This window comes from Ovis canadensis, chromosome 1 (assembly GCF_042477335.2).
Source record: "Ovis canadensis isolate MfBH-ARS-UI-01 breed Bighorn chromosome 1, ARS-UI_OviCan_v2, whole genome shotgun sequence".
Taxonomy (NCBI): Eukaryota; Metazoa; Chordata; class Mammalia; order Artiodactyla; family Bovidae; genus Ovis; species Ovis canadensis.
This window is the reverse complement of record NC_091245.1, coordinates 29,703,876-29,726,439: the sequence shown is the minus strand read 5'-3', so window position 1 is coordinate 29,726,439 and position 22,564 is coordinate 29,703,876. Positions and strand designations below refer to the sequence as shown.

Here is a 22,564-nt window from a genome sequence, read left to right as displayed (position 1 = left end):
CACCACCCTGCCCAGTGACTGTCCAACATGAGCTTGCTTGCTCTCTGAGACAGGAGGCTCACTCTCTGTTGATGTAGACACTTCCCCTGTGTCTACACCCCCTTCTGCCTGACAGCAGATCTGCCTGTCAGAGTTCTTCTATCTACCCCTCTCCAACTGACAGCTGCCTCCCTGCAGCTTTCTTCCTTGGAGCTGTTTGCCACCTCCTACCCCCTACCTCCAGCAGACCCCAGAAAGGGGCAGGAGGGGTCTGTACACAGGCAGTCTGACCCCAAGTGTGACTGGTCCCCACTTTGTGGCCTCTCAGGCAACCCTCTCCAAGAGTACCCAGCTTGGAACCCACATTCACAGGCAATACCCCTCCATGGGAGCCCCTGGCAGTGGAGTGGGCCCTTCAGGATTGGTGAAGAGGAGGGCAAGCCTCTCTCCTTCATCAAAGCCCTTTATGCTCCCCCTGCTAGACAGCCAAGACTCCTGCCTGAAGCTGCCACCGAGTCACCATGGCAACGGGTAGCCAGGCAATGGGCCAGGTCCAGCCATCCTGCAAACAAGCCCATTTACCTTGGAGCTGGAAACACCAGTTACAGGGACCAAAAGTCCTCTCCAGAAGGACAAAGTGGGGAGGGAGAGAGAAGGAGAAGAGGGATGGAGGGGAGGAGAGATTGGTTACAAAGAGAAAGAGGGAAAGAAAGAGAGGAAATAGAAAAAACATGAGGTCAAAGAATGGGTGCTGGTAGGGAACAAAGCAAGTAGAAGACACACACACACCAGAGAGAAGTGAGGAAGGCAGGAAAGGGCACCCCCCCCCCCCCGCCCCCAACCTCCCCCACTGCTCACATTCCTCAAGCCTGAGCTGCTCTCAGCCCTTTGGGACTCTGGCCACAGCTGGGACTTCCTGCCCCAGGAAGCTAACAGCCCATGGCCCCCTGGAGGCCCCAGTTGCTGCTCTGGCCCCCGCAGTCCCCTCTGCTGAGGGACGGTGCCTGCCCTCCCCAGATTGTGGGGCCCCTGTCCCAACCGCAGACAGCACTTACAGGCTGTTTCCTGCTTGGGTCCCCATCGTTCCCCTGAGGCCCAGCCTGTCTCTGATCACCAGATCTCCTGCCCCTCCCCTCATACTCCTACTTCTTGCCCCCAGAGTGTTCAAGAAATCAGTCCCAAGCAGAGCAGAGCGGCAATAATAGGTGTGACTTCATCCACAAAACACACTTCCTTATACTGTGAAAGGAATGAGTCACAGAAGGAGGTCTACCAAGAGGACCCCAACCCTCCAGGGGCTGCTTCCAAGGCCCCAGGCCTGGAGGTGGAAGGGTGAGAGTGAGAACTGGGCCTGGCCTGCTCCCTGGTGGGCCTGCTGAGCTGAAGCAGATGGCCCAGTAGTTCTCTGCTGGGCACTTACCATGTTCCAGGGCCTTCCTCAGCCTCAAGCTCTTTGGCTGTAAGATGGCCTTATCATTCTTGGCCTAGTCTCATTCCCACCCCCATGTGCCCTGAACTGTCTCAGAGGAATCTGAGCCCACAAGAAAGGCTTGTTGAAGAGGGATGATCAGGGCAGAGAGAGAAAAAGGAAAAACAGGAAGGCACAGGGGGCTGGCAAGAGGAAAACAGACTGTGCTAGAATCCTGGCCCAGCCTCTGTCTCCCTGGATAATTAATTAAGCCACTCTCAACCTCACTTTGCACATCTGTAAAGTGGGAATAATAATATCATAGTGAGGATTCAATGAGATTATACACAAAATCTTGGACCAAGATCTGACCTGAAGAGTGCTTAAAAAGTACTAGCTCTCCATATTGTTAAAAAGTCAAGGCATTTGTGTGATTTTTGCAGATTCCATACAAAACAGAAATAGACCCACAGTCATAGAAAACAAATTTATGGTTACCAAAGGGAAAAGGGCTGGGGAGGAGGGTAAATTAGAAATTTGGGGTGAACAAATATACACTATTAATATAGAGTCCCTTAGACAGCAAGGAGATCAAACCAGTCCATCCTAAAGGAAACTAACGCTGAATATTCATTGGAAGGACTGATGCTGAAGCTGAAGCTCCAGTCCTTTGGCCATCTGGTATGAAGAACCGACTCATGGAAAAGACCCTAAGGCTGGGAAAGATTGAAAGCAAAAGGAGAAGGAAATGACAGAATATGAGATAGTTGGATGGCATCACCGACTCAACGGACATGAGTCTGAGCAAATTCTGGGAGATAGTGAAGGACAGGGGAGCCTGGCATGCTGCAGTCTGTGGGGTTATAAAGAGTCAGACACAAGTTAGCGACTGAACAGTAACAATATATGTAAAATGGATAAACGACAGGGACTTACTGTATAGCACAGGGAACTGTATTCAGTATCTTGTACTAACCTACAATGGAAAAGAATCTAAAAGGACAGAGGCATTGTCGAAGGACACAGGACATCATCCTAACCGAAGAGCCTGCACTGGTCCCTAGGGTAAGAGATGCCCACCATAAGTGGCCAGGCGGCGTTGGCAGAGCCCACAGAAGGCTTCAGGGCAAGGACCCAGGCTTCAGGTGGAGTGGAGAGCTGCAGGAAGCTCCTGGCAATGGTGGGGATCAGATGGGCCTTTCAGCCCCACCCCAGGACAGTCATTTCCAAATAAAACATGCCATCTGCCTACCATCAGGGCTTCATTTCAGCCGTGGATCAAGATGTTGAATAGGATGGCGTCTGTAGCACTCCATGGGGGCCTCCCCCAGATGACCACTCACAGTTTAACCAGACTCAACAAATTCTCATCTCCCAGGCCCCTGAAAGGCTCAAGATGCCTCACTAAGGAAATGGTTTCTTGGAATAGAAGGCAGTGATCACTAGAAACCAGCTTGGGTTTATGGGGAACAAGGCATTCCAGGCCCAAGGGAAGAGTTCACCAGGGCAGGAATAGACATATTGTTGCGTTCGCACAGACCCAGAATGTTGTGAGTGTTCAGTAGACATGAGTTAAATCGAGCCTGGGAGCCATCTCCCACGTTTGTGTGCTCTGTTCAGCATTTGGTTAAAAGACTTGAATGAAGACACACTTGGTCACACATGGCCACCTGAAAGGCTGTAACTTTTAGACAGAAAACCAAACAAATGAAAATGAATGAGTCATGCTATCAACCTGCACCTCAGTTTTTCTGTTGCTATCACTTTGCTCTAAGATATTTGTGTGCCTGGGCTTTCCAGCTGGCCCAGTGGTAAAGAATCCGCCTCCCAATGCAGGAGACGAAAGAGATGCAGGTTCGGTCCCTGAGTCGGGAAGATCCCCTGGAGCAGGAATGGCAACCCACTCCACTATTTTTGCCAAGAGAATTCCATGGGCAGAGGAGCCTGGGGGGCTACAGTCCATAGGGGGTTGCACAGAGTCAGACACAATTGAGCACAGATGACATATACGTGTGCTGGGGTGGCGCTAGCTTTATGGTTGTTTCTGCAAAAACGGCCTCATGGTTTCCTCCATCCACAAGCTCAACAAGTCCTGCTGCATCCAAACGGGGCCCAAGGGCTGCTGGAGGACTCTTTGGAGGTGAGAGGCGGAAATGTGTTCAAGACAGGAGTGACTGGGTGGCAGGGAACAGACGGCCTCTCGCTGGGGTACGGCAGACAGTGTGAGGCCCAGCCCAGCGAGGGGGGACAGAGGGGACAGCGCGTGGCACAGGGTGGACAGTCAGGCAACAGGAGGGACAGCGAGAGGGCCGGGCTGCATATGGCCTGGGTGCCAGGCCTCTGGCTACAAATGCGAGGGCTGGCTGAGTCAGGACAAGAGGGTCCTGGTAAGGAATAAAACCCAGACTAAACAGGAACCGACAAGGTTAGAAAGAGGCTAATTCTGGCTGGGGATCAACAGCAATCTTTTCTTAAAATTCCATTCCTTCCTTCAGGAAGATACTGGGAGTACAGCACTGACCAACCCAGACTCTCCACTCACGAACAGACAATAAACAAAGGAACAAGATCATTTTCGAGGGAAAAGTGATATAAGAAGGAAGACAGCGAGGAGCACTATTTACAACAGCCAAGTCATGGAAGCAACTAAACGTTCATCAGCAGAGGAATGGCTAAAGAAGACACGGAACATACATGGAATATTAGTCATAAAAAAGAAGGAAACAATGCCGTTTTCAGCAACACGGACAGACCCAGAGATCATACCAAGCGAAGTCAGACAGAGAAAGACAAATATCACATATCATTTATATGTGGAATCTAAAAAAGTGATACAAAGGAACTCATGTACAAAACAAATAGACTCACAGACACAGAACACAAACCTGAAGTTACCAAAGGGGATGGGGGTGGGGTGGGAATAAATTAGAAGTTCGGGATGAACAAAAACACACTACTATATATGAACTAGATAAACAAGGTCCTACTGTATAGCACAGAGAACTGTACTCCATGCTTGTAATAACTTATAATTAGAAAAGAATTTGAAAAAGAATATATATGCATAACCGAATCACTTTGCTATACACATGAAACTAACACAAGGTTACATATAAACTATATTTCAATTCTTTTTGTTTTTTAAATATTTCAATTTTTAAAAAGAAGAAGAGGGCTTCCCTGGTGGTGCACCTGCCAAGGGACATGGGTTTGATCCCTAGTCTGGGAGGATTCCACACACCACATGCAGAGCACCTAAGCCCGTACTCCATAGCTGCTGGGTCCTCACTCTAGAACCCGCAAGCTACAACTGCCGAGCCCACGTGCCTAGATCCCACGCTCTGCAGCAAGAGAAGCCACTATAGTGAAAAGCCCACACACTGCCAGGAAGAGAAGCCCCTGCTCACTGCAACTAGAGAGAGCCCACGCAAAGCAAGGAAGACCCAGTGTGGCCAAATAGATAAATAGAAATTTTACTAACACCTAAAAAGAAGAAAAACAGCGGATGTGAAAGAGAGATGAGGTGGTGGACTGGAAGGGGCTAATTTAGACTGGGTAATCAAGGAGGGTCATGGCCACAATCTGAATGAGACAAGCAAGAGTGACTGGGCAAGGCTCTGGGGGCACAGGGTCCCAGGCAGGGGAGCAGAGTGTGTAGAGGAACAGGGAGAGCTTGGCTGCCAGAGGAGCAGTATGGTGGGCAGTGAGGCTGAAGCAGTGTCAGGGAGAAGGGAACGAACTAGTCCCACATTGCCCAAAGCCTCAAGTTCCAGTGGAATTTGTATTCTACTCCACGAGTGATGGGAAGAACTGGAGGCTGTGAATGGGGAGAGAGATGATATGACCTGCATTTTAATATCACTTTGCTGTCATATGGGGCTTCCCACGTGGCTCAGTGGTAAAAAAAAAAAAAACGCACCTGCCAATGCAGGAGACACCGGTTCGATCTCTGGCTTAGGAAAATCTCCTGGAGGAGGAAACGGCAACCCACTCCAGTATTCTTGCCTGGAAAAAAATCCCATGGACAGAAGAGCTTGGCAGGCTACAGTCCATGGGGTCAAAGAGTTGGACACGGCTGAGCAGCCCCATGCTGTTGTGTGAGGGCAGACTGCAGGGTGAGAGAAAAAGCAGGGAGACTCCTCCGTGGGCAACTGCAGTCCAAAGAGAGATGATAGACCCAGGTGTATTTGGGAGGTGGAATCATCATGACTTGCTGATAGCTTCCATGTGTGAGAGGGACAGAACAGGAGGATGCAGGGAGGACACGACTGAGTGGCTGAACAACGAGGACAAAGCTGGTAACAGAGGGGTCTCCATGTGCCAGAGACCACCTATGTATGGTCCAGGTGCTGTCGTAAAATTGCTCTCCCAGAAGCTCAAAGACCACCGTTTAGAATCGATGGCTGATACTTACTGCGCACCTTCTGTGTGCCAGGCCTAGTCCTTGGGGGTCCTTTAATTCTCCAGTGCACCCTGAATCAGGAGTCCTCCTTTTACCGTCGAGGAAAAGGAAACTCAGGGAACATGGAAAGGTCCACACAAGGACACGTGACCAGTAAAAGACAGAGCAGAGACTGGACGTGGGTTCTTCTGACTCCAGGGCCTGGCAGGGGTGCTGCACCAAGGGATGCCAGCCCTGGAGGGGGGTCGGATCATTCAGCCCACACAACTTTTCAGACAAAGCCTGGCACTTGGGAGACCCTCCATAGGTTGCCTCCTGGCTCTCCTGCCTTCCAGGTGAGATGGAGAAAGCTGGAGAGGGAGTGGTCCCTGGCCAGTCCATCCCCCCTGGGCTGTGGGTATCACCATCCCCCCCAACCATGGCCTCTTCAGAGGGCCTACCGGGCTCAGAAGTCCCTCCCAGTCTAAGCAGGAGTGAGACACATCTTCCCTTAGTCTGGCAGCCTGGGAGCATTGGCAGGTGGGTGGGGACCAGTCACTCTCAGCCTCAGGGTGGGGTGGAGGAAGCAATGCTGTGCTTGCCCTTTCCCTTGACCCAAAGTTATTCAGTCTTTGGCTCCCTTCCTCTCCCCGGGCCCATATGTCCCACATACCCCACCACTCTCAAAGCCTGTAGGCAGGCCATCCAGTCTCTATGCATCAGGGAGCTACCCTCCTCGACACAAAGCAGGCTCAAATGACAGGAACCATTATTACCTCCAAGTCCATGTGTTACCGACAAGAAAATTAAGGCTGGGAAAAGGTAGCCACTAGCCGCTTGAACCAGCCAGAGCCTTCCAACTCCAGACCACCATCCCTCCCACAGCTCTGAGGGGCAGTATCACCAGAGAAGGAGAGGAGCTGGTCTCTCCACAGCCCCTCCAAGGGATCAAATGGAAATTGAGACCCACCTGGTTTGGCTTAGCCCTGAAGTGTGCTGTAAATCTGAGGCTGCTTTAGGAAGACTTGAAAGCCACTCCCCTTCCTGACCTCTGACCTGGATTCCGGGCCTGGGAGCAGGGCCACACCCCAGGGCGGATCAGAGCCGGTTTTAGAGATGGAGAGGCCAGGGTTCACATCCCGAAGGATGGGCCTCGAGGGGCCACCTCAAGGGTGCTGCCAGCCAGTCTGCTGACTCTCTGCACTTTTGAACAACCAGACCAGGTAAAACACATACAGTCACTTTTACACTGTAAAGTGGGCGCACATACGAGGAGAAAAACTCCTTGAGAACAGGAACCAGGTCCCATGTCTCTCTAGAGAACCAGGGCCTCCCTATAATTTTTTTTCCCCCCACCTCTATTGAGACACAGTTGACAAATAAAAGTTGTACACATTCAGGTTGCAAAACGTGATGTTTGGATATACATATATATTGTGGAATGACCAGCACAATCAAGCTAATCAAGACACCATCACATCAGTTACCCTTTCTGGGGTGAGGAGCGAGGACATTTATGCTCCACATTCTTAGCAAATTTCCAGTACATAAGACATTATTATTAACTACAGTCACCATGCTGTACTTCAGGTCTCCAGAACTTATTCATCTTACAACTGAAAGTTTGTACCCTCTGACCAACATTTTCCCTTTTCTCCCCCCACCAGTCTACTATACTTTTTTTCCCCTGCTTTGGCTTCATGGTGAAGCATACAGGATCTTAGTTCCCTGACCAGGGATCAAACCCACAGCCCCTGCAGTGGAAGCTCAAGAGTCTGAACCACTGGACCACCAAGGAAGTCAGCTACTATACTTTTTTGAGCACCTACTATGTTCCATTTATATATATTATATAATGGCTTTGTATCCACAAGCCATTTAATGCTGGAGATGGTGAAGGATAAGGAGGCCTGGCGTGCTGTAGTCCATGGGGTCGCAAAGAGCTGGACAAGACTGAGCGGGACAACTGGACCCTGAGGGAGACAACACTCCCTCTTGCGCAGACGAGGGAACTGAAGCCAGGCCACCTGAGGCCACTCAGCTCTGGGTGGTGGAGCTGGGACTTTGCTTTTCTCACTAACAGAGCTCTTTCTACTCATTCACTAGGCTTCCTCTCCAGAAGAGAGGCTTAACACTTAATGTCTACTCACATTAATTACTATTAATTAGTCTGATTTGCTGAGAGCAGATTATTACTACCAAGGAAGGCCCACGCACGATATTATATAGGCAAGGGGGCCAGGGAGGGAGGGACTCCTCAAGGGGTCAGTGCCAAATGCTCTCCCTATTCCTTTGGAAAGACTTTTCCCCACATTTTATAAACCTCCGCCTGGACCATGCTTTCTAACCTGGAAAAGTTTTCAAAGCTGAGCTACACCATCATCCTCTCCAGGGAGACCACCCTCTCCTACAGGCTGTGAGTGGCCACCTCTGTGCTTCCCTCTGTCACAGCCCAGCCACACCGCGCTGTCATCGTAGGCTTGAACCTCAGTCTTTCTATCAGTTAGGGGGCACCTGAGGACAGGTCCAGTCTGACTCATCCCTGTGTCCCCCAAATGCTGGACTATGGTCCTTTCCATCACTGCCCGATGCCACCTCCTACCCACAAGGAGGCTGCTTCTGGGAACAGCAGGAACATGCAGGCCCACAGCCAGGGAGCTGGCAGAGGACCCAGCCAGCAGCACCATCTGTCCCTGGAGCCACAGGACACAAGAGGCACAAGGCAGAGGTGTCAGTCCCTCGGCTCAGCCAGGTCAGCCCAGGACAAGGAGAAGAACCACAACACCAGGGCCCCTGCCCAGCTGCAGCTGAACATCAGACAGGCTTCGAATTCTCTAACTCACTCAAAGTGACTCGGGGCCAGAGCTTTGGTTTTCTCAGCTGTAAAGCTAGATGAAAACCAGCAGCCTTGCAGAGCTGTTGGGAGGTTTAACTAAGCCTGACACTCAGTAGGTGTTCAACAAAAGGTAGTATTTACCATATCACCCAACCCACTGACCCTGTCATTGACGCACTAAGGAAACTGAAGTCCAGAGGAGTCAGAAAGAAAAGAACCAATATTTACTATAGTCAATTACGTGTCAAGTTCTACACTCCTCCAATGCCTTTAATCTTGCCAACAATCTAACAAGATCTGCAGGAACAGACCTGCTTCACAGGAAAAGGCCTAAAAGATGAAGTGAGTGAACATCTCAAAGGCAGTTAGCACTTAGCACTGTCCAGCTTGGGCCCAGGCTCCTGGACCAGGCACAGGTAAAGGGCAGAGGTGCAGCCTCTCCAGGCCATGGTGTGTATGAGGTTGAAGCAGAAGGTCAGCTCTGAATCTGCACTGTCAGTGTGTGAAGATAGGCAGAGGAGGTTGGCATGGGTGAGCCTGGGTGGGAGGGTGAGGCTACTTACAAAGGCTGGGAAAGGGGTCCCACTTAGCAGGTAGAGGTTCTGAGTCTCTTGCCAGCAATGCAAGCCCTGCACTTCCCCTTACTTCTCTGTGCCTTGCCTGCATCAGGGTGCTGATCCCACGGTCCACCTCCCAATTGTGAGCGGTCGGGGTGGATGGGAAGCAGTGGGGACCTTCACAGCACAGGCCATTCAGAGGAGAGGAACTCCTTTGACATGTCTCCCTGGGCTGCTGAGCTCAGTATGCAGGGACCACACACCTTGGCACCAAGGCTCTAGAGAGCCCCAAGGAGTGCACAGCCTGGTGGGCAGGGCAACATGACTCAGCACTCCAAACCCCAAACCCTGCTCACGGGGCCCAGGCCCTCAGCCTGCAGCTCATCATAGCCTTGTCTCAGACCCTTCCAGCTGCTCTGCCCTCACTCACTCCCAGCCATGCCAGCCTCCCTTCAGCAGCTTGCCAAGCTCCCCCAACCTTGGAGCCTGCAAATGAATGCTATTCCCTCTGCCCGGAATGCTCTCCCCCCAACTCCTCCCATGGCTGCCTCCTTTTTAGCCGCTGGGTCTCTGCTCAGCTGTCACCTGGTAGGAGAACTCTCTTCTGACCTCTCTCATTATTCTCTAACAATTCTCCATTCCCCAGACAACCTGAGTTTAACCTCGGCAGTGCCACTTACTAGCTGTGTGACCTTGGGCAAGTTACTTAACCTCTCTGTGTCAGTTTCATCTTTAATATGGGCACAGCACCACTATCTACTTCACAGACTTGTTATAAGGAATAGACGAGCTAATGCAAGCTTGTCACCTAGCTCATATTTATGACATTTATTATTACTATTCACAGCTCTTATCGCAGATTTTCATTGTATATTTCTTTGACTACCTTTTCACTGTGTCTCCCTCATTAGCTGTCAGCTCACAACAGCCTGGGTTCATCACAGAATACTCAGTCCTGACACAGGCTAATCACTGTAGAAGAAACACCAGAGGCCAACACAACATCCCAGGGAAACACCATTAATTCTGGGAGCAGAAGGATGGAGGTTTGAAAGGGAATGATGGCTGAGCCGGGTTTTGAAGGATGAAGATGAGTCCTCCAAACAGACTAAGAACACCAAGTCTATCCACCCAGGGCTGAGACTGGGGTTCAGATGTGGCTCCCAAATAGGCTGAAGCTAAGCATCCGAGTTTTGTCTCCTCTGGGAAGACTTCTGGGAACCCTTCAGCCCCCTCTGAGCCATCATGGCCGCCCATTTGTCCACAAGTTTTTGTGTTCCTGCTACATGAGAGACACAGTATTTTATGTCTAGGGTTTTCTCTTCCCCCACCACTCAGTGGGGTAGTTGAGGAAGCCAGGCCCCTACTTTTCACTGTCAGGACCAATCTCAAAGTGGTGCACAAACCCCTCGCAAACATCCAGACCCCCAGGATGTCCAGGCTGATGGAGACCTCAGAGAACAACCAGAAAAGGGGAGCACCTGGCCTAAGGTTAAGCATGAACAATGGGGTGAAGATGAGATGTTAATCCAGAGGTGGCCAAATACTGTGTCCTAAACTTCCCCACACTTTGAACTAGACCCCAGTTGAGGCTGGGGGTGGGGAGCAGTTCCAACAGCTGTCCTCAGGTTCGAGGTGAAGCGGGGGGTTGCAACAAGGGGCCGGAAGCAGCAGGCAGGTCTGTGGGCTGGTGAACAGGTGCACAGATGCCCACAGCTGCATCTGGTCTCCTACCACCTGTCAGCAGCACCACCAGATGCAGGGCTTGCCGGGGAAACTGGGACAAACAACCCCTTCCTCATCCCCAGGGTAAGTGAAGTCCTGGGCCCCTTGGGGAATTGCCTAGACAGGGCTAGAACCCAGGTTTAATAGAGGTTCACAGCCTCCCACAGGGTGCCCGCAGGTCCCTGCCAACCCAGGAAGGCGGGACTCAGTACCCAATACAGACTGACCACTTGCATGGGGAAGAAGGGTCTCCACCGAGAGAAACAGGACAAGTGACCCTTGCAGCACCACCATACGGGCATCAGCGCTCCTCCAGCCTCGTCCCCCCAGGCTGGCAGCAGACTTGCAACCTCATTCACTCACTCGCTCACACCTGCCGAGTGCTCGCTGGGTACCCAGTAACAGGTGAGAGCCAGAGCCGACCCCAAAATGCTCACTGTTTGCAGTGCCATGTGACCCTGACAAGGGCCCTGGAACCCTGGGAAGCAGGGCTTGTGGGTTATCTGAGGACTCCGTTTAACCCAGTTTTCTTTGTCCCCAGGGAAGAGTTTGGTGGAGTTTTTTGGTTTGCTTGCTTTTCATTGAAAACCGCTCTGGTAACAAACTCAGCAAATGGTCTCCTCCTGTATTCTGGGAGAACTTGGAGAACTCAGGAGGAAACAAGGGGAGTCCAAGGAGATCTGCCATTCAGGCAGCAATCCAAAGGTGGTGATCTAGGGCACAGTGTTCTCAGCCAGTATGAGGTCACCATGTCACCCTATGAGCCCAACTTCCATGCCCACCCCTACCTCTACTCTCAGACTCAGGGTGCGGGTGGGGGCAAATGTGGGGAAGCAGCATGCGAGCTGGGCTCCGAGTTGGGACACGTGGGTAGGAATCCCATTCTGGGCTTTCATCGGGCCTAGCCTTAAGTTCTCTAGGAGCTCAAACTCTAGAGCCAGACTGCCCAAGTTCAAATCTCCACTCTGCCAGTTTCTTCCAGTGTGATACTGGGCAAGTCTTCAACCTCTCTGAGACTCAGTTTCCTCATGGAGGACGTGGAGATGATAACTGCACCTATGTCACAAAGAACTGGAGGAGTTATAAACACAAAGCATCTCATATGATGCCTAGCATGGTCAGCTGTATAAGGATTTGCTACTGCTGTCATCTCTGTGATAAAGACATGTTGCTCCTCCACTGCCTTCTCCCCGGGTACTGATGAGGATCAACGGGAAAAGAGTCATGAAGGGTTAAAGACAACAGGGCACAAGAGAAGACACAGACAGCCCTACCCACCCAGAAGAGGCTCTCTGCCCTGCACTCAGGGATGGGACCAAGAAGCCCTGATGCTCAGATCCCATCCTTGGTCTCACTGAGAAGCTGCCTGTGCCCACTGGTTCATTAAGCATTCCCAGGCCTGGCCACATCCAACCCGGTGCTGGGAACACCAAGAGCTGCCTCAAGTGGTGGGAGAGAGGGACATGCAAATTCCACACACAATCCATGGTGGGAAGGAGCTAGCACCAGGGGCTTGTCGTGTCAAGAGAAATCTGGGAAAGCTTTCCAGAGGAGGCAGCATCTGAGCAGATATCAGAGGGCTCAGAAGAAACTTATCATGGAGACAAGTTCGCAGGAAGCTGGGGGGGAGTCTGGTGGTGGGGGAGGGGTGGGGGTCACTTAACAGAGAGCACTCTTGCAGAGGAGGGAACAAGCGTGGTGCACTGAGGCAGTGGCAAGCTGTTCAGTATGGCTGCCATACTAAACACAGAGGCGTGGGGAAGGGGGATGAGGAGGGAAAGGGGGGCAGAGGCAGATTACCAAGATCCCCTTGTATAAGGTAAGGCACGTGAGCGTGATACCCAAGGCAGCCTTCTGAACAGGTGAGGAATAATTACATTTGCCTTTTAGAAGCATCTCTGTAGTGGAGGGTGAGTAGGAGGGGGTGGACCTGAGACAGGGAAGCAGGGAAGGAAAGGTGCTGGGCCAGTTGAGGACAGTGAGGTCTGGGCTGAGTGGTGGTCGTGCAGATACAGGAAGGGAGTGGAGAAGAGATGTCTTTATTTACCCCTTTTTAAAGGGTTTCCCCCAAAATATCTTCAGAGGACACTCACTCTACACCCATAGCATGTCTGCCAGTCTGTCCTGAACCTTTTTCCATTTACCAGATCAAAGGCCCCCACCAGGGACCACTGAGCACTTGGGTCTGTCTGGTGCCTCAGCATCCAATCTCAGCTCCAAAGTCCCCGTTAAGAGGCTTCAGGGAAACGTTCTCTGCAAGGTTACCTTGCAGATCACCTTCCCAACAGCCCTCACTTGGTCCTGCACATGCTCTCCCAAGGAGGTCATTGTCCCCAAGAACCCTTCGGTTTCAGTCTGCCATACTCTCACCCACACGCACACCCCTAGCCTGTAACTTTTAGCAGCTCCAAGCCCTTCGAGACCTGAACCCTGAGAGTTAAACACCACAGAACCACAGAGCTCAGTCAACCGGCAGAAACAAGCTTGGAACTCCACGGGGAGACACACACACACCCAGAGTAGAATCCCAGATGCCAAGAACTTGCCAAAGATGATTCTATTCAACCCAGCTAGTCAGCCTAATGGCCCCTGGAGCTTGTTTGGTGATTGTTGCTTATAATGAACCAGCCTAGGGGTTCTGAAATTTCTCCTTGCAGAGAGAGCTAGAAAATGGCCCGTGGAAAGGGAGAGAGAAGATGTAGGACTCCTAACTTCAAATGGAAACTTCAGTTCTCTTTTGGGATCCCCAGACTCCAGTCCCCTCCCTCTGCCTCCAAGCCTCCCTCCCCCACCCACCCTCCATACCCTTCGCAGGTGACTTCCGACAGTCTGGATCATTGCTGCCGTGGCCGCTAGCTGGTCGCACCCTCCTCGGAGAGACACTGGTCAGAGAGACTCGACAGCCGGCTCCAACTCAGAACGAAGCGGATCACCTCGCCTCCCACTCCTCCTCCCCCTCCCCGCTCCTGCCCTCCTGAGGCAGCCCTTATCACCAAGCCCGGGCCCTTTCTCAGACTGCCCCCCTCCCCTAGAGCCCCGCACAGAGGCTCCTGTGCCTGCTGCTCAGCGCAGAGGAAGGAGAGAGGCTGCCAGCTGGGCCACAGCCACGTCAGGAGCCCTGTGCCCGCCCACTGGGCAGCCAGCCGGACACTCACTACACCTCCAGCCACCGCCAAACTTGGTCACCTCCACTCCTAGCCCCTGACGTCCTCCCCACAGGGTCTCTGCTCTGGGATCACTCCCGGTCCCAGCCAGGAAGACTGACAGAACAGGCACCAGGTTTCCATCGGTCCACAAAGGGTCAGGCCAGAAGGTGGCAGGAGGCCAGGGAGCTGCCAGCAGCCTCCCAGAGAGATACCAGATCCACCTGCTAGGACTCTTCACCCTTGGGGTGCCGCCTCACGCTCCGGCCGGCCAGCATCAAGCAGCTGCTGGCCAGGGACAGGGCACACCCCCTCACTTCCTTAAAATAGGCAGTGTGACTTTTCTAAAAGTAACACCTACCAAATTCCACCCACGGGCACCACAGAGTTCAGCCCCTGGGCACCCACCCCAGCCCCTCTGTAGCCACTACTGACTAAAAGACCACCAAGATTTTCCCTTCTGCCCCTCACTTCTGCAAGAGACATGGTGAGGCAGACTTGACACACGCACGGGATTTCTCATGACAGGCCAACAGAATCAAGCGCTCGGTGCTTAGGGAAAGAAGGAGGGGAGCGGACTGTAGGCTGCGATGGACACGTGCCTGGTGCACAACAGCGCCTCCCTGCAACCTTCACCCACTGTGTGCTGGGCTCACCACGCCCTCATTTCAACCCCCGCACGGTCGCTTGGGGAGGGCAGGTGGGGTGTCCCAGGTGGCACAGCTGTTGAGTGCAGAGCTGTACTGGAACAGAGGTCAGTCTGATTCTGAGGCCTCTGCCCCTCGCTCCCTCTAGTTCACTTACCACGAGCCTAATGTCTCCCCCTGGGCCTAAGAGAACTGGGTTCCGGCCTGTTTTTTTTTTTTTTTTCACTAATGTGCTGTGCGACTCTGGGCAAGTTTCCGGCTTTCTCTGGGCCCTCTTGTTCTAGGAGTCAAGGACTCTAACATCCATCACTATGAGCTCAGGCCCTCCCTTCGAAGAGTTTATGTCTGTCAGTAAGCTTCAGGGTCAACAAATGAAAAATTAAAGTCAAGCCTTAAAAATGGCAAGATGGGGACTTCCCTGGCAGTCCAGTGGCTAAGACTCTGAGCTTAATGCAGGGAACCTGGGTTCGATCCCTGGTCAGGAAACTAGATCCCACATACTGAGACTAAGATCAGGGGCAGCCAAACAAATAAACAATTTTTTTTTTTTTTAATGGCAAGATGGTCCAAGCATGGCACTGAGGGTTGGGGTTATCTGGGAGGCTTCGTGGAGGAGGCAGTGCTAAAGCTGGACCGGAGGCTGAATGAGCTGAGAAGAGGGAAGAGGTGGGAGGTCTTAAGGGAACAGAACAGGATGCAGTCATAGGCAGTAACCATCCTCATCTTGTAGGAAAAAGCTGGAAATCTATCACTGAGGACCCTGAATGCCAGGAAACAGGGTTCAGGCATCAAGGAGCCTCTGAGTTGAAGTTTGTGTTCAACATGATAAAAAGCCATGTGAGGTGAAGAGGACAGGTGTCACGAGAACCTTCTGGACAGGTAAGAAAAACAGCTCAGAAAGAGGACAGTTCATCTCACTAGATAAAGCAGGCAGGAGGACAATTTCAGGGTCTTCATTGTGCAGATGAGGGGGAGGAAACCCAGAAGGCCTCTGGGCCCAACCCTAGCCTCTCTCCAGAGATGTCTGGACTCAGACTCACTGCACTCAGTCTAGCCCCCTCATCTTACCGATGAGCACATTGAGACCCAGGGATGAAAACTGAGCCAACTAGAGTCTCACAGTTAGGCAGCTGTCTAGAATCACCACTCCTGACCTCAAACCTAGAGTCCTGGCCACCAACACCACAGCAAGGCATAAAATACGAAAGGCTTCATTCAGTTAGACTTATGAGAAGACTTCCAGCAAGGCTGAATCAACGTACTATCAAGAACTAGGTCTTTCTGCAGAGGCCCCAGCAGCCCACGAAGGTCTCCCTCCCCTTTGCTATTTATTACAGAACTGACCCTTGCGTCTCTTTAGCAGCTCTGTTTAGTCTATTACTCCAATGAATATTTCCTGGGTGTCTGTCTCCCCTTTCCAACTTGGGAGCCCCTTGATGGCTGAGATCCCATCTTCCTGATCTTTGTGCCTCTCCCACAAGCCCCCAGACCAGGGGCCTAAATGCAGAAGGCATGAGACACACCTGATGAATCATAGTCCTGGAAAGGTGAATTGAGAAGAGATCTTCAGTGATAGCTAGTCAGTAGTTCTCCAACCTCAGCCTGCATCAGAATCAGCCAGAGGACTTTTTTATTTTTGGCCACAATGAAAGGCATGTGGAATCTTAGTTCCCTGACCAGGATTTGAACCTGCACCCACTGGCTATTCAGGAGACACAGGTTCAGGAAGATCCCCTGGAGAAGGAAATGGCAACCTACTCCAGTTTTCCTGCTTGGGAAATCCCATGGACAGAGGAGCCTGGCAGGCTACAGGTCTATGGGGTCACAAGCAATTGGGCAAGACTTACACGATGAGGACTGAGCATGCGTGCACTGCTGGACCACCAGGGAAGTCCCCAGAGGGCTTACTGAAATACAGATCACTGGGACCCACCATCAGCAGAGCTCCAACAGAGCCCAAGAATTTGCATGTCTAACAAGATCCCAGATAACCACGATGGTGTGATCACTCACCTAGAGCCAGACATCCTGGAATGTGAAGTCTAGTGGGCCTTAGGAAGTATCACCATGAACAAAGATAGTGGAGGTGATGGAATTTCAGTTGAGCTATTTCAAATCCTGAAAGATGATGCTGTGAAAGTGCTGCACTCAATATGTCAGCAAATTTGGAAAACTCAGCAGTGGCCACAGGACTGGAAAAGGTCAGTTTTCATTCCAATCCCAAAGAAAGGCAATGTCAAAGAATGCTCAGACTACCGCACAATTGCACTCATCTCACATGCTGGCAAATTAATGCTCAAAATTCTCCAAGTCAGGTTTCAACAGTACGTGAACCATAAACTTGAAGATGTTCAAGCTGGATTTAGAAAAGGCAGAGGAACCAGAGATCAAATTGCCAACATCCACTGGATCATGGAAAAAGCAAGAGTTCCAGAAAAATATCTACTTCTGCTTTTAACTATGCCAAAGCCTTTGGCTGTGTGGATCACAACAAATTGTGGGAAATTCTTCAAGAGATGGGAATACCAGACCACCTGACCTGCCTCCTGAGAAATCTGTATGCAGGTCAAGAAGCAACAGTTAGAACTGGACATGGAACAACAGACTAGTTCCAAATCAGGAAAGGAGCACATCAAGGCTGTATATTGTCACCCTGCTTATTTAACTTATATGCAGAGTACATCATGCAAAATGCTAGGCTGAATGAAGCACAAGCTGGAATCAAGATTGCTGGGAGAAATATCAATAACCTCAGATATGCAGATGACACCACCCTTACGGTGGAAAGGAAAGAAGAACTAAAGAGCCTCTTGCTGAAAGTGAAAGAAGACAGTGAAAAAGTTGGCTTAAAGCTCAACATTCAGAAAACTAACATCATAGCATCCGGTCCTATCACTTCATGGCAAACAGATAAGGAAACAATGGAAATATTGAGAGACTTTATTTTCTTGGGCTTCAAAATCACTGGAGATGGTGACTGCAGCCATGAAATTAAAAGATTTCTTGCTCCCTGAAAGAAAAGCTATGACCAACCTAGACAACATATTAAAAAGCAGAGACATTACTTTGCCAACAAAGGTCTGTCTAGTCAAGGCTATGGTTTTTCCAGTGGTCATGTATGGATGTGAGAGTTGGACTATAAAGAAAGCTGAGCGCCAAAGAATTGATGCTTTTGAGCTGTGGTGTTGGAGAAGACTCTTGAGAATCCCTTGGACTGCAAGGAGATCAAACCAGTCAATCAAAGGAAATTAGTCCTGAATATTCATTGGAAGGAATGTTGCTGAAGCTGAAGCTCCAATACTTTGACCACCTGATGTGAAGAACTGACTCACTTGGAAAAGACCCTGATGCTGGGAAAGATTGAAGGGAAGAGGAGAAGGGGTCAACAGAGGATGAGATGGTTGGACGGCATCACCGAGTCAATGGACATGAGTTGGAGTAAGCTCCAGGAGCTGGTGATGGACAGGGAAGCCTGGTGTGCTGCAGTCCATGGGGTCGCAAAGAGTCAAACACAACTGAGCGACTGAACTGAACTGAACTGAACAAGATCCCAAGTGAGGCTGATGCTGCTGGTCCAGGGACCTCACTTTGACAGCCCGTGAGTTATGTCAGTCTTCCCATTTTAAGCTGGGAAAAATGAGGCCCTGAGGTTTTAAAGGCAAACGCTGACAGTATATCACTATCGTCATCATCATAATCATCATCGGCATCATCACTGTCATTTTAGCCCTTCATTATAGCCCTTCTCACCTGCCCAGCACTGGGTAAGCACTTCATGTTTGCTACCATCTCTGGGCCTCACCTTAACAGGAAGGTACTATGATTGTTTTTCTCCTGCAGAGGCAATGACAGAGGCAGAGTCTAAAGTCACACAGTTGATAATAGCCAGCATTGCAACTGGCACACTGATCTAGGTCCAGAGCCCAGAAGTTTAACCCCCACTCTACACAACCTGCTTACAGCTTATGCTGACCAGGAATTCTCTAGAGGTTTCCAAATCCAGTGGGTTCATTCCCAGTGAGGGATGAGCCTGTGGCACCCTCAGCCCAAAGGCTGGGTCCTCGAGTGGTCCATGTCTAGAGGAAGACTGCCTCTTTAAGTCTTGTGACCCCAGAGTATTTTCTACCTCAAACACTTCTTTTCCCACAGTTACATCCTTCTTCTGACCCCACCGATGGGGGCCTTCCTGGCTGGAGGATGAAAGTCTGCATTAATTCTTCAGGTCCAAGTACCAGCCCTACCCCTACTCAGCAACAAAATAAATGAAACAGTCTCTATTCCTACTCCATGGCGACACTGGGTTGTCACTGTCAGTCATGGGTCTCCTCCCCCATCAGATGGGAGCGCATCTGAGTCAGCTGAGTCCTCAGTACAGGATCTGCCCAGACAAGGATTTAGTAACTAAATGATGAATGAATGAATGAATGATTGGGTGTAGAGGCAAATGAGGGAATGAATGAGCAAACACATGACCAAACTCCCAGGAATCCCCTCTGCTGGACCCTCTGGCCTTCCCAGATAGGACGACAGACTCTTTAGCTGGGAGGGGACCTCTGACATCATCACTCCAACTCATTTTCAGCATTGTCCTAGCCGAACCCCACCAGGGGCCAGAGCCTGCAGCTCTCCCCTCTCCACACACACATCTAGTGTCCTAGCCTCCATTTACACACCTCCAAGATTGAAGAACTCACTCCATCTAAGGTTGCCTATGATACTAAAGAGCTCTAGTATCAGCAAGGATGTTACCATTCCTCTTAGCCATGAGGAAAAGGCCATTACATTTTCACCAAGGCTCTATATCACCCAGAACAAGGTTGCTCCCGAGGCCTGTGACAGCTGGCAAAGACAAGGGAGCACATGGCTTGTCCTCTGCCCACCCTAGTCTACCTGTCCAGACTTCTTTCTTTTCGGTTGTGCCAAGCGGTGTGTGGAATCTTAATTCTCTGACCAGGGATCAAACCTGCAATCCCGACAGTGGAAGCATGGAGTCTTAACCACTGGACCGCCAGGGAAATCCCAGACTTATCTCTTCTAATTCTCTCAAGCCATGAACAGAGCTTCCCACTGTTCCCTTACACATCTGGGCCTTCCTTTGTTCCTGCTGTTCCATCCACCCTGATGCCCTCTAATAACGCAACATCCAAACCCTCCCCTCACAGTCAAGGCCTGGCTCAAATGGCACCACCTCCAGGAAGACTTCTGGGCTCTTCCTAAATAGAAATTACATTTTCCCCTTCCTCTGTATCTTCACTGCCCACACATAAACACATAGCCACACTTCAATCCTTTATTTCTCTCTCACACTGCTTTTTCTCTTAAATTGAGCTGACTTGTGTTCATTTCTCCTTCTTCACCTTGAACAAACAGGTAGAAGCAATGATGCTGATTCACCAGACTACCCTTCCCCCCTCCCACCAAACGCGCAGGTACTGGAATACAGTAGATGCTCAGTGAGTGTCTGAAGAATGGGGGAGTAATTAATGGAATGGGAAAGAAAAGGGATTGAGTGAACGGAAGTAAGCGCATGTGTGAATGAATGATCAAATGAGTGAGTGAAAGAATATCCTGTTCTCAGAGCTAAGACTCCCAGTTCTTTCTGGGGACCCATTGGGCTTGCACGGCAGAATAAAGGAAGTTGTGAGATAACTGCAGAGAGGGCAAGAGAGGGGAGCAAAGGGCGGCGGTAGTGATGGCATCAAGAGAGGAAGTGGAGGTGACTGCATTGTTGCTTCAAGACCAGGCCCCCTCTTAGAACCACAGCCATTGTGGAGAAGCTGGGCCAGGAGAGCGGTTGAGAAGCCCACTGAAAGGTCCAAAGGGGAGAAGATACAGCATGCTGGGGATGGAGGGGAGGGAATGCCTACAAGTCGTTTAGGCCAGATTCAGGTTTGTGTGAGCAGAGTACCGGACCTGCCCAGCCAGCCCTAAAATCTCTCCTGCCCAGCGGCTCAAACATGCTCTCCCTCTCTCTCTCTCATCACCTCCTCCTTCTTGGCCCAGCTGCTGGGGGTCCGGACCCAGTCTAACTTCCAGGATTGAGCCCTTGCCAGCGACTGGCTCCCCGGCCCCACTCTGGGACCCCAGCGAGCAGCAGTGGCTGCACCCTGTAGACGCTTGAGTTTCCCTCCAAGGGCCAGGCTACGTCGTCTTAGTGAGAGGCCCCGCCCATCCCAGCTCATGTCCCAGAATGCCTTGGTGCCCCAGCCTGCCCAAGCGAGAGTGCTACCAGGCACCCCCTGCCTTATCTGGAGCGCTCCCGTAGGGTAGAGGCAGACAGGCCTGGAGACGGTGCTGGAGTCGAGGAGGAACCAGCAGCAGAAGGGTCGCAGGGAAAGCGGCCCTTCCGGAGAGAGGGGGTTGGGGAGGGGCTGCGGGCGGCCGGGGTCTTACCCAAGAGGTGGAACACTGGGGACCTAACACCTTGCAGGGCGGAGGCCCGGGAGTCTCCTGGGGACGTCGGAGATGTGGTGGCGTGGGGGAGGTCCCAGAGCAGACTCCGATGGGGGAGGCTGCGGGAGGCTGCGGGAGGCTGGAGGGAGGCGCAGGAAGCGGGTAGAGGCACCGGCAGGGGCGGCCCAGACCGGTTCCTGGAGGAATCTGCTCCACTCCCCTCACCAGCGCCAGCGAGGTGGCCCCGGGGCTGCCGAGCCTGCAGATCATAAAGGGCCGAGGCACCCGGACTGGAGCCAGACACTCCGCCCCTCGAGGCGTCAATCCCTGGGCGCCAGGCAAAGGCGGAAACGCTGGGGACCTGGCGGAGTCGCGGGGGAGCCGGGCGGCCTGTGGGATGCAAACACGTCCTCCCAGTCATTGTTAAACCAGCCCCTCACAGCCTTGAAAAGCAATGCCTGCTAGTCATTCACACCTTATTGAGCACCTATCAGGTGCTAAACGCGGTGCTGGGTGCTGGGATGCAGTTTTGAGCAGGACACACTGGCCTTGCCCTTATGGGTATTGATAGAAAAAAAATTTAATGGGCAGTTCAGAAGAGAACAAAGAAAATAAATACCACCCAGGGATCTCTTCACTGAGAGAGAATCACTGTTTTCCTGGTATGTGCTTCCAGCTACACTAGAGCTGAAAGAGGTAAACAGTGCTGGCCAGGAGATGGAGGCTTCCTTCTCCCTCCACCAAGTGCAGGTACATATGTTATGTTATATAATATGAAATGTGTGATGTGATCATAGACATGAAGGCGCCACCTAGAAGAATCTCCCTCAGTGTTCACGTTTGGGGCACAGGCTCATCTGGCAAATTTGGAAGAGACTTGACAGAGGTGTCGTGGTCTGGGCACCGGTTGGAAAAGAATTTCCAGACATGAGACAGAATGAGAGGGAAATAAAGTTTATTTAGAGCGGGAGACGCTGTTAGAACAGCAGGCCAGCTCAAGGGAGAACCGACGCTGAACAAGGGTCCCTAGTCCACTTTTATACCCAGGGTACAAGGAGTGGGATAGGGGTCTTGCGGGTCATTTGCTGATTGGATGGGGCACATATACTGGGTGGGGGGAAGAGTAAGGCAAATACCTTCTCCCTATGGGGTAAGAGGGGAGACAGGTTCTACTGCTGAGAGGACCTAAATTCGTTAATAGTTACAACATGGGGGAGGGAAGGACAATAAGGGTCTGGTTTTTCCCTTCCTGCATTCCAAGACCCTCCTTGGTTTTATCTGCTCTTTCATCCTTGGGTCACCAAGAGAGGATGTTGGTGGTCCCTGAAAGATAACTATCACAGGAAGAGGAACTTGGCAGTGGGAGTGCATTCCATACCAGGGCCAGAGAGGGGGAGGGATCAGTCATTCCAGACACTTCACAGGGACTGGTGGTTGAACTCACCTGCCCAGACCCTCTCAGTGAAGACAGAGTTGCCATGCTGAGCGCACCACA

At 51.5% G+C, this 22,564-nt stretch overlaps 1 protein-coding gene across 2 annotated transcripts in view; it reads right to left on the bottom strand.

Moving 5' to 3' along the window:
- Positions 1-21,404, bottom strand: part of ACOT11 (acyl-CoA thioesterase 11) — a 56,687-nt gene extending 35,283 nt beyond the window's left edge. Inside the window, exon 1 of one of the 2 annotated variants that reach the window (XM_069592544.1) lies at positions 21,070-21,404. In XM_069592544.1, coding sequence (XP_069448645.1) covers positions 21,070-21,339 — 270 coding nt within the window. In that variant the 5' untranslated portion in view covers positions 21,340-21,404. Of the gene's footprint in view, positions 1-13,691; positions 14,280-21,069 lie in introns of those variants that run through there. The other variant, XM_069592553.1, reaches the window with a different exon arrangement.
- Between the last annotated feature and the right edge of the window lie 1,160 nt (positions 21,405-22,564).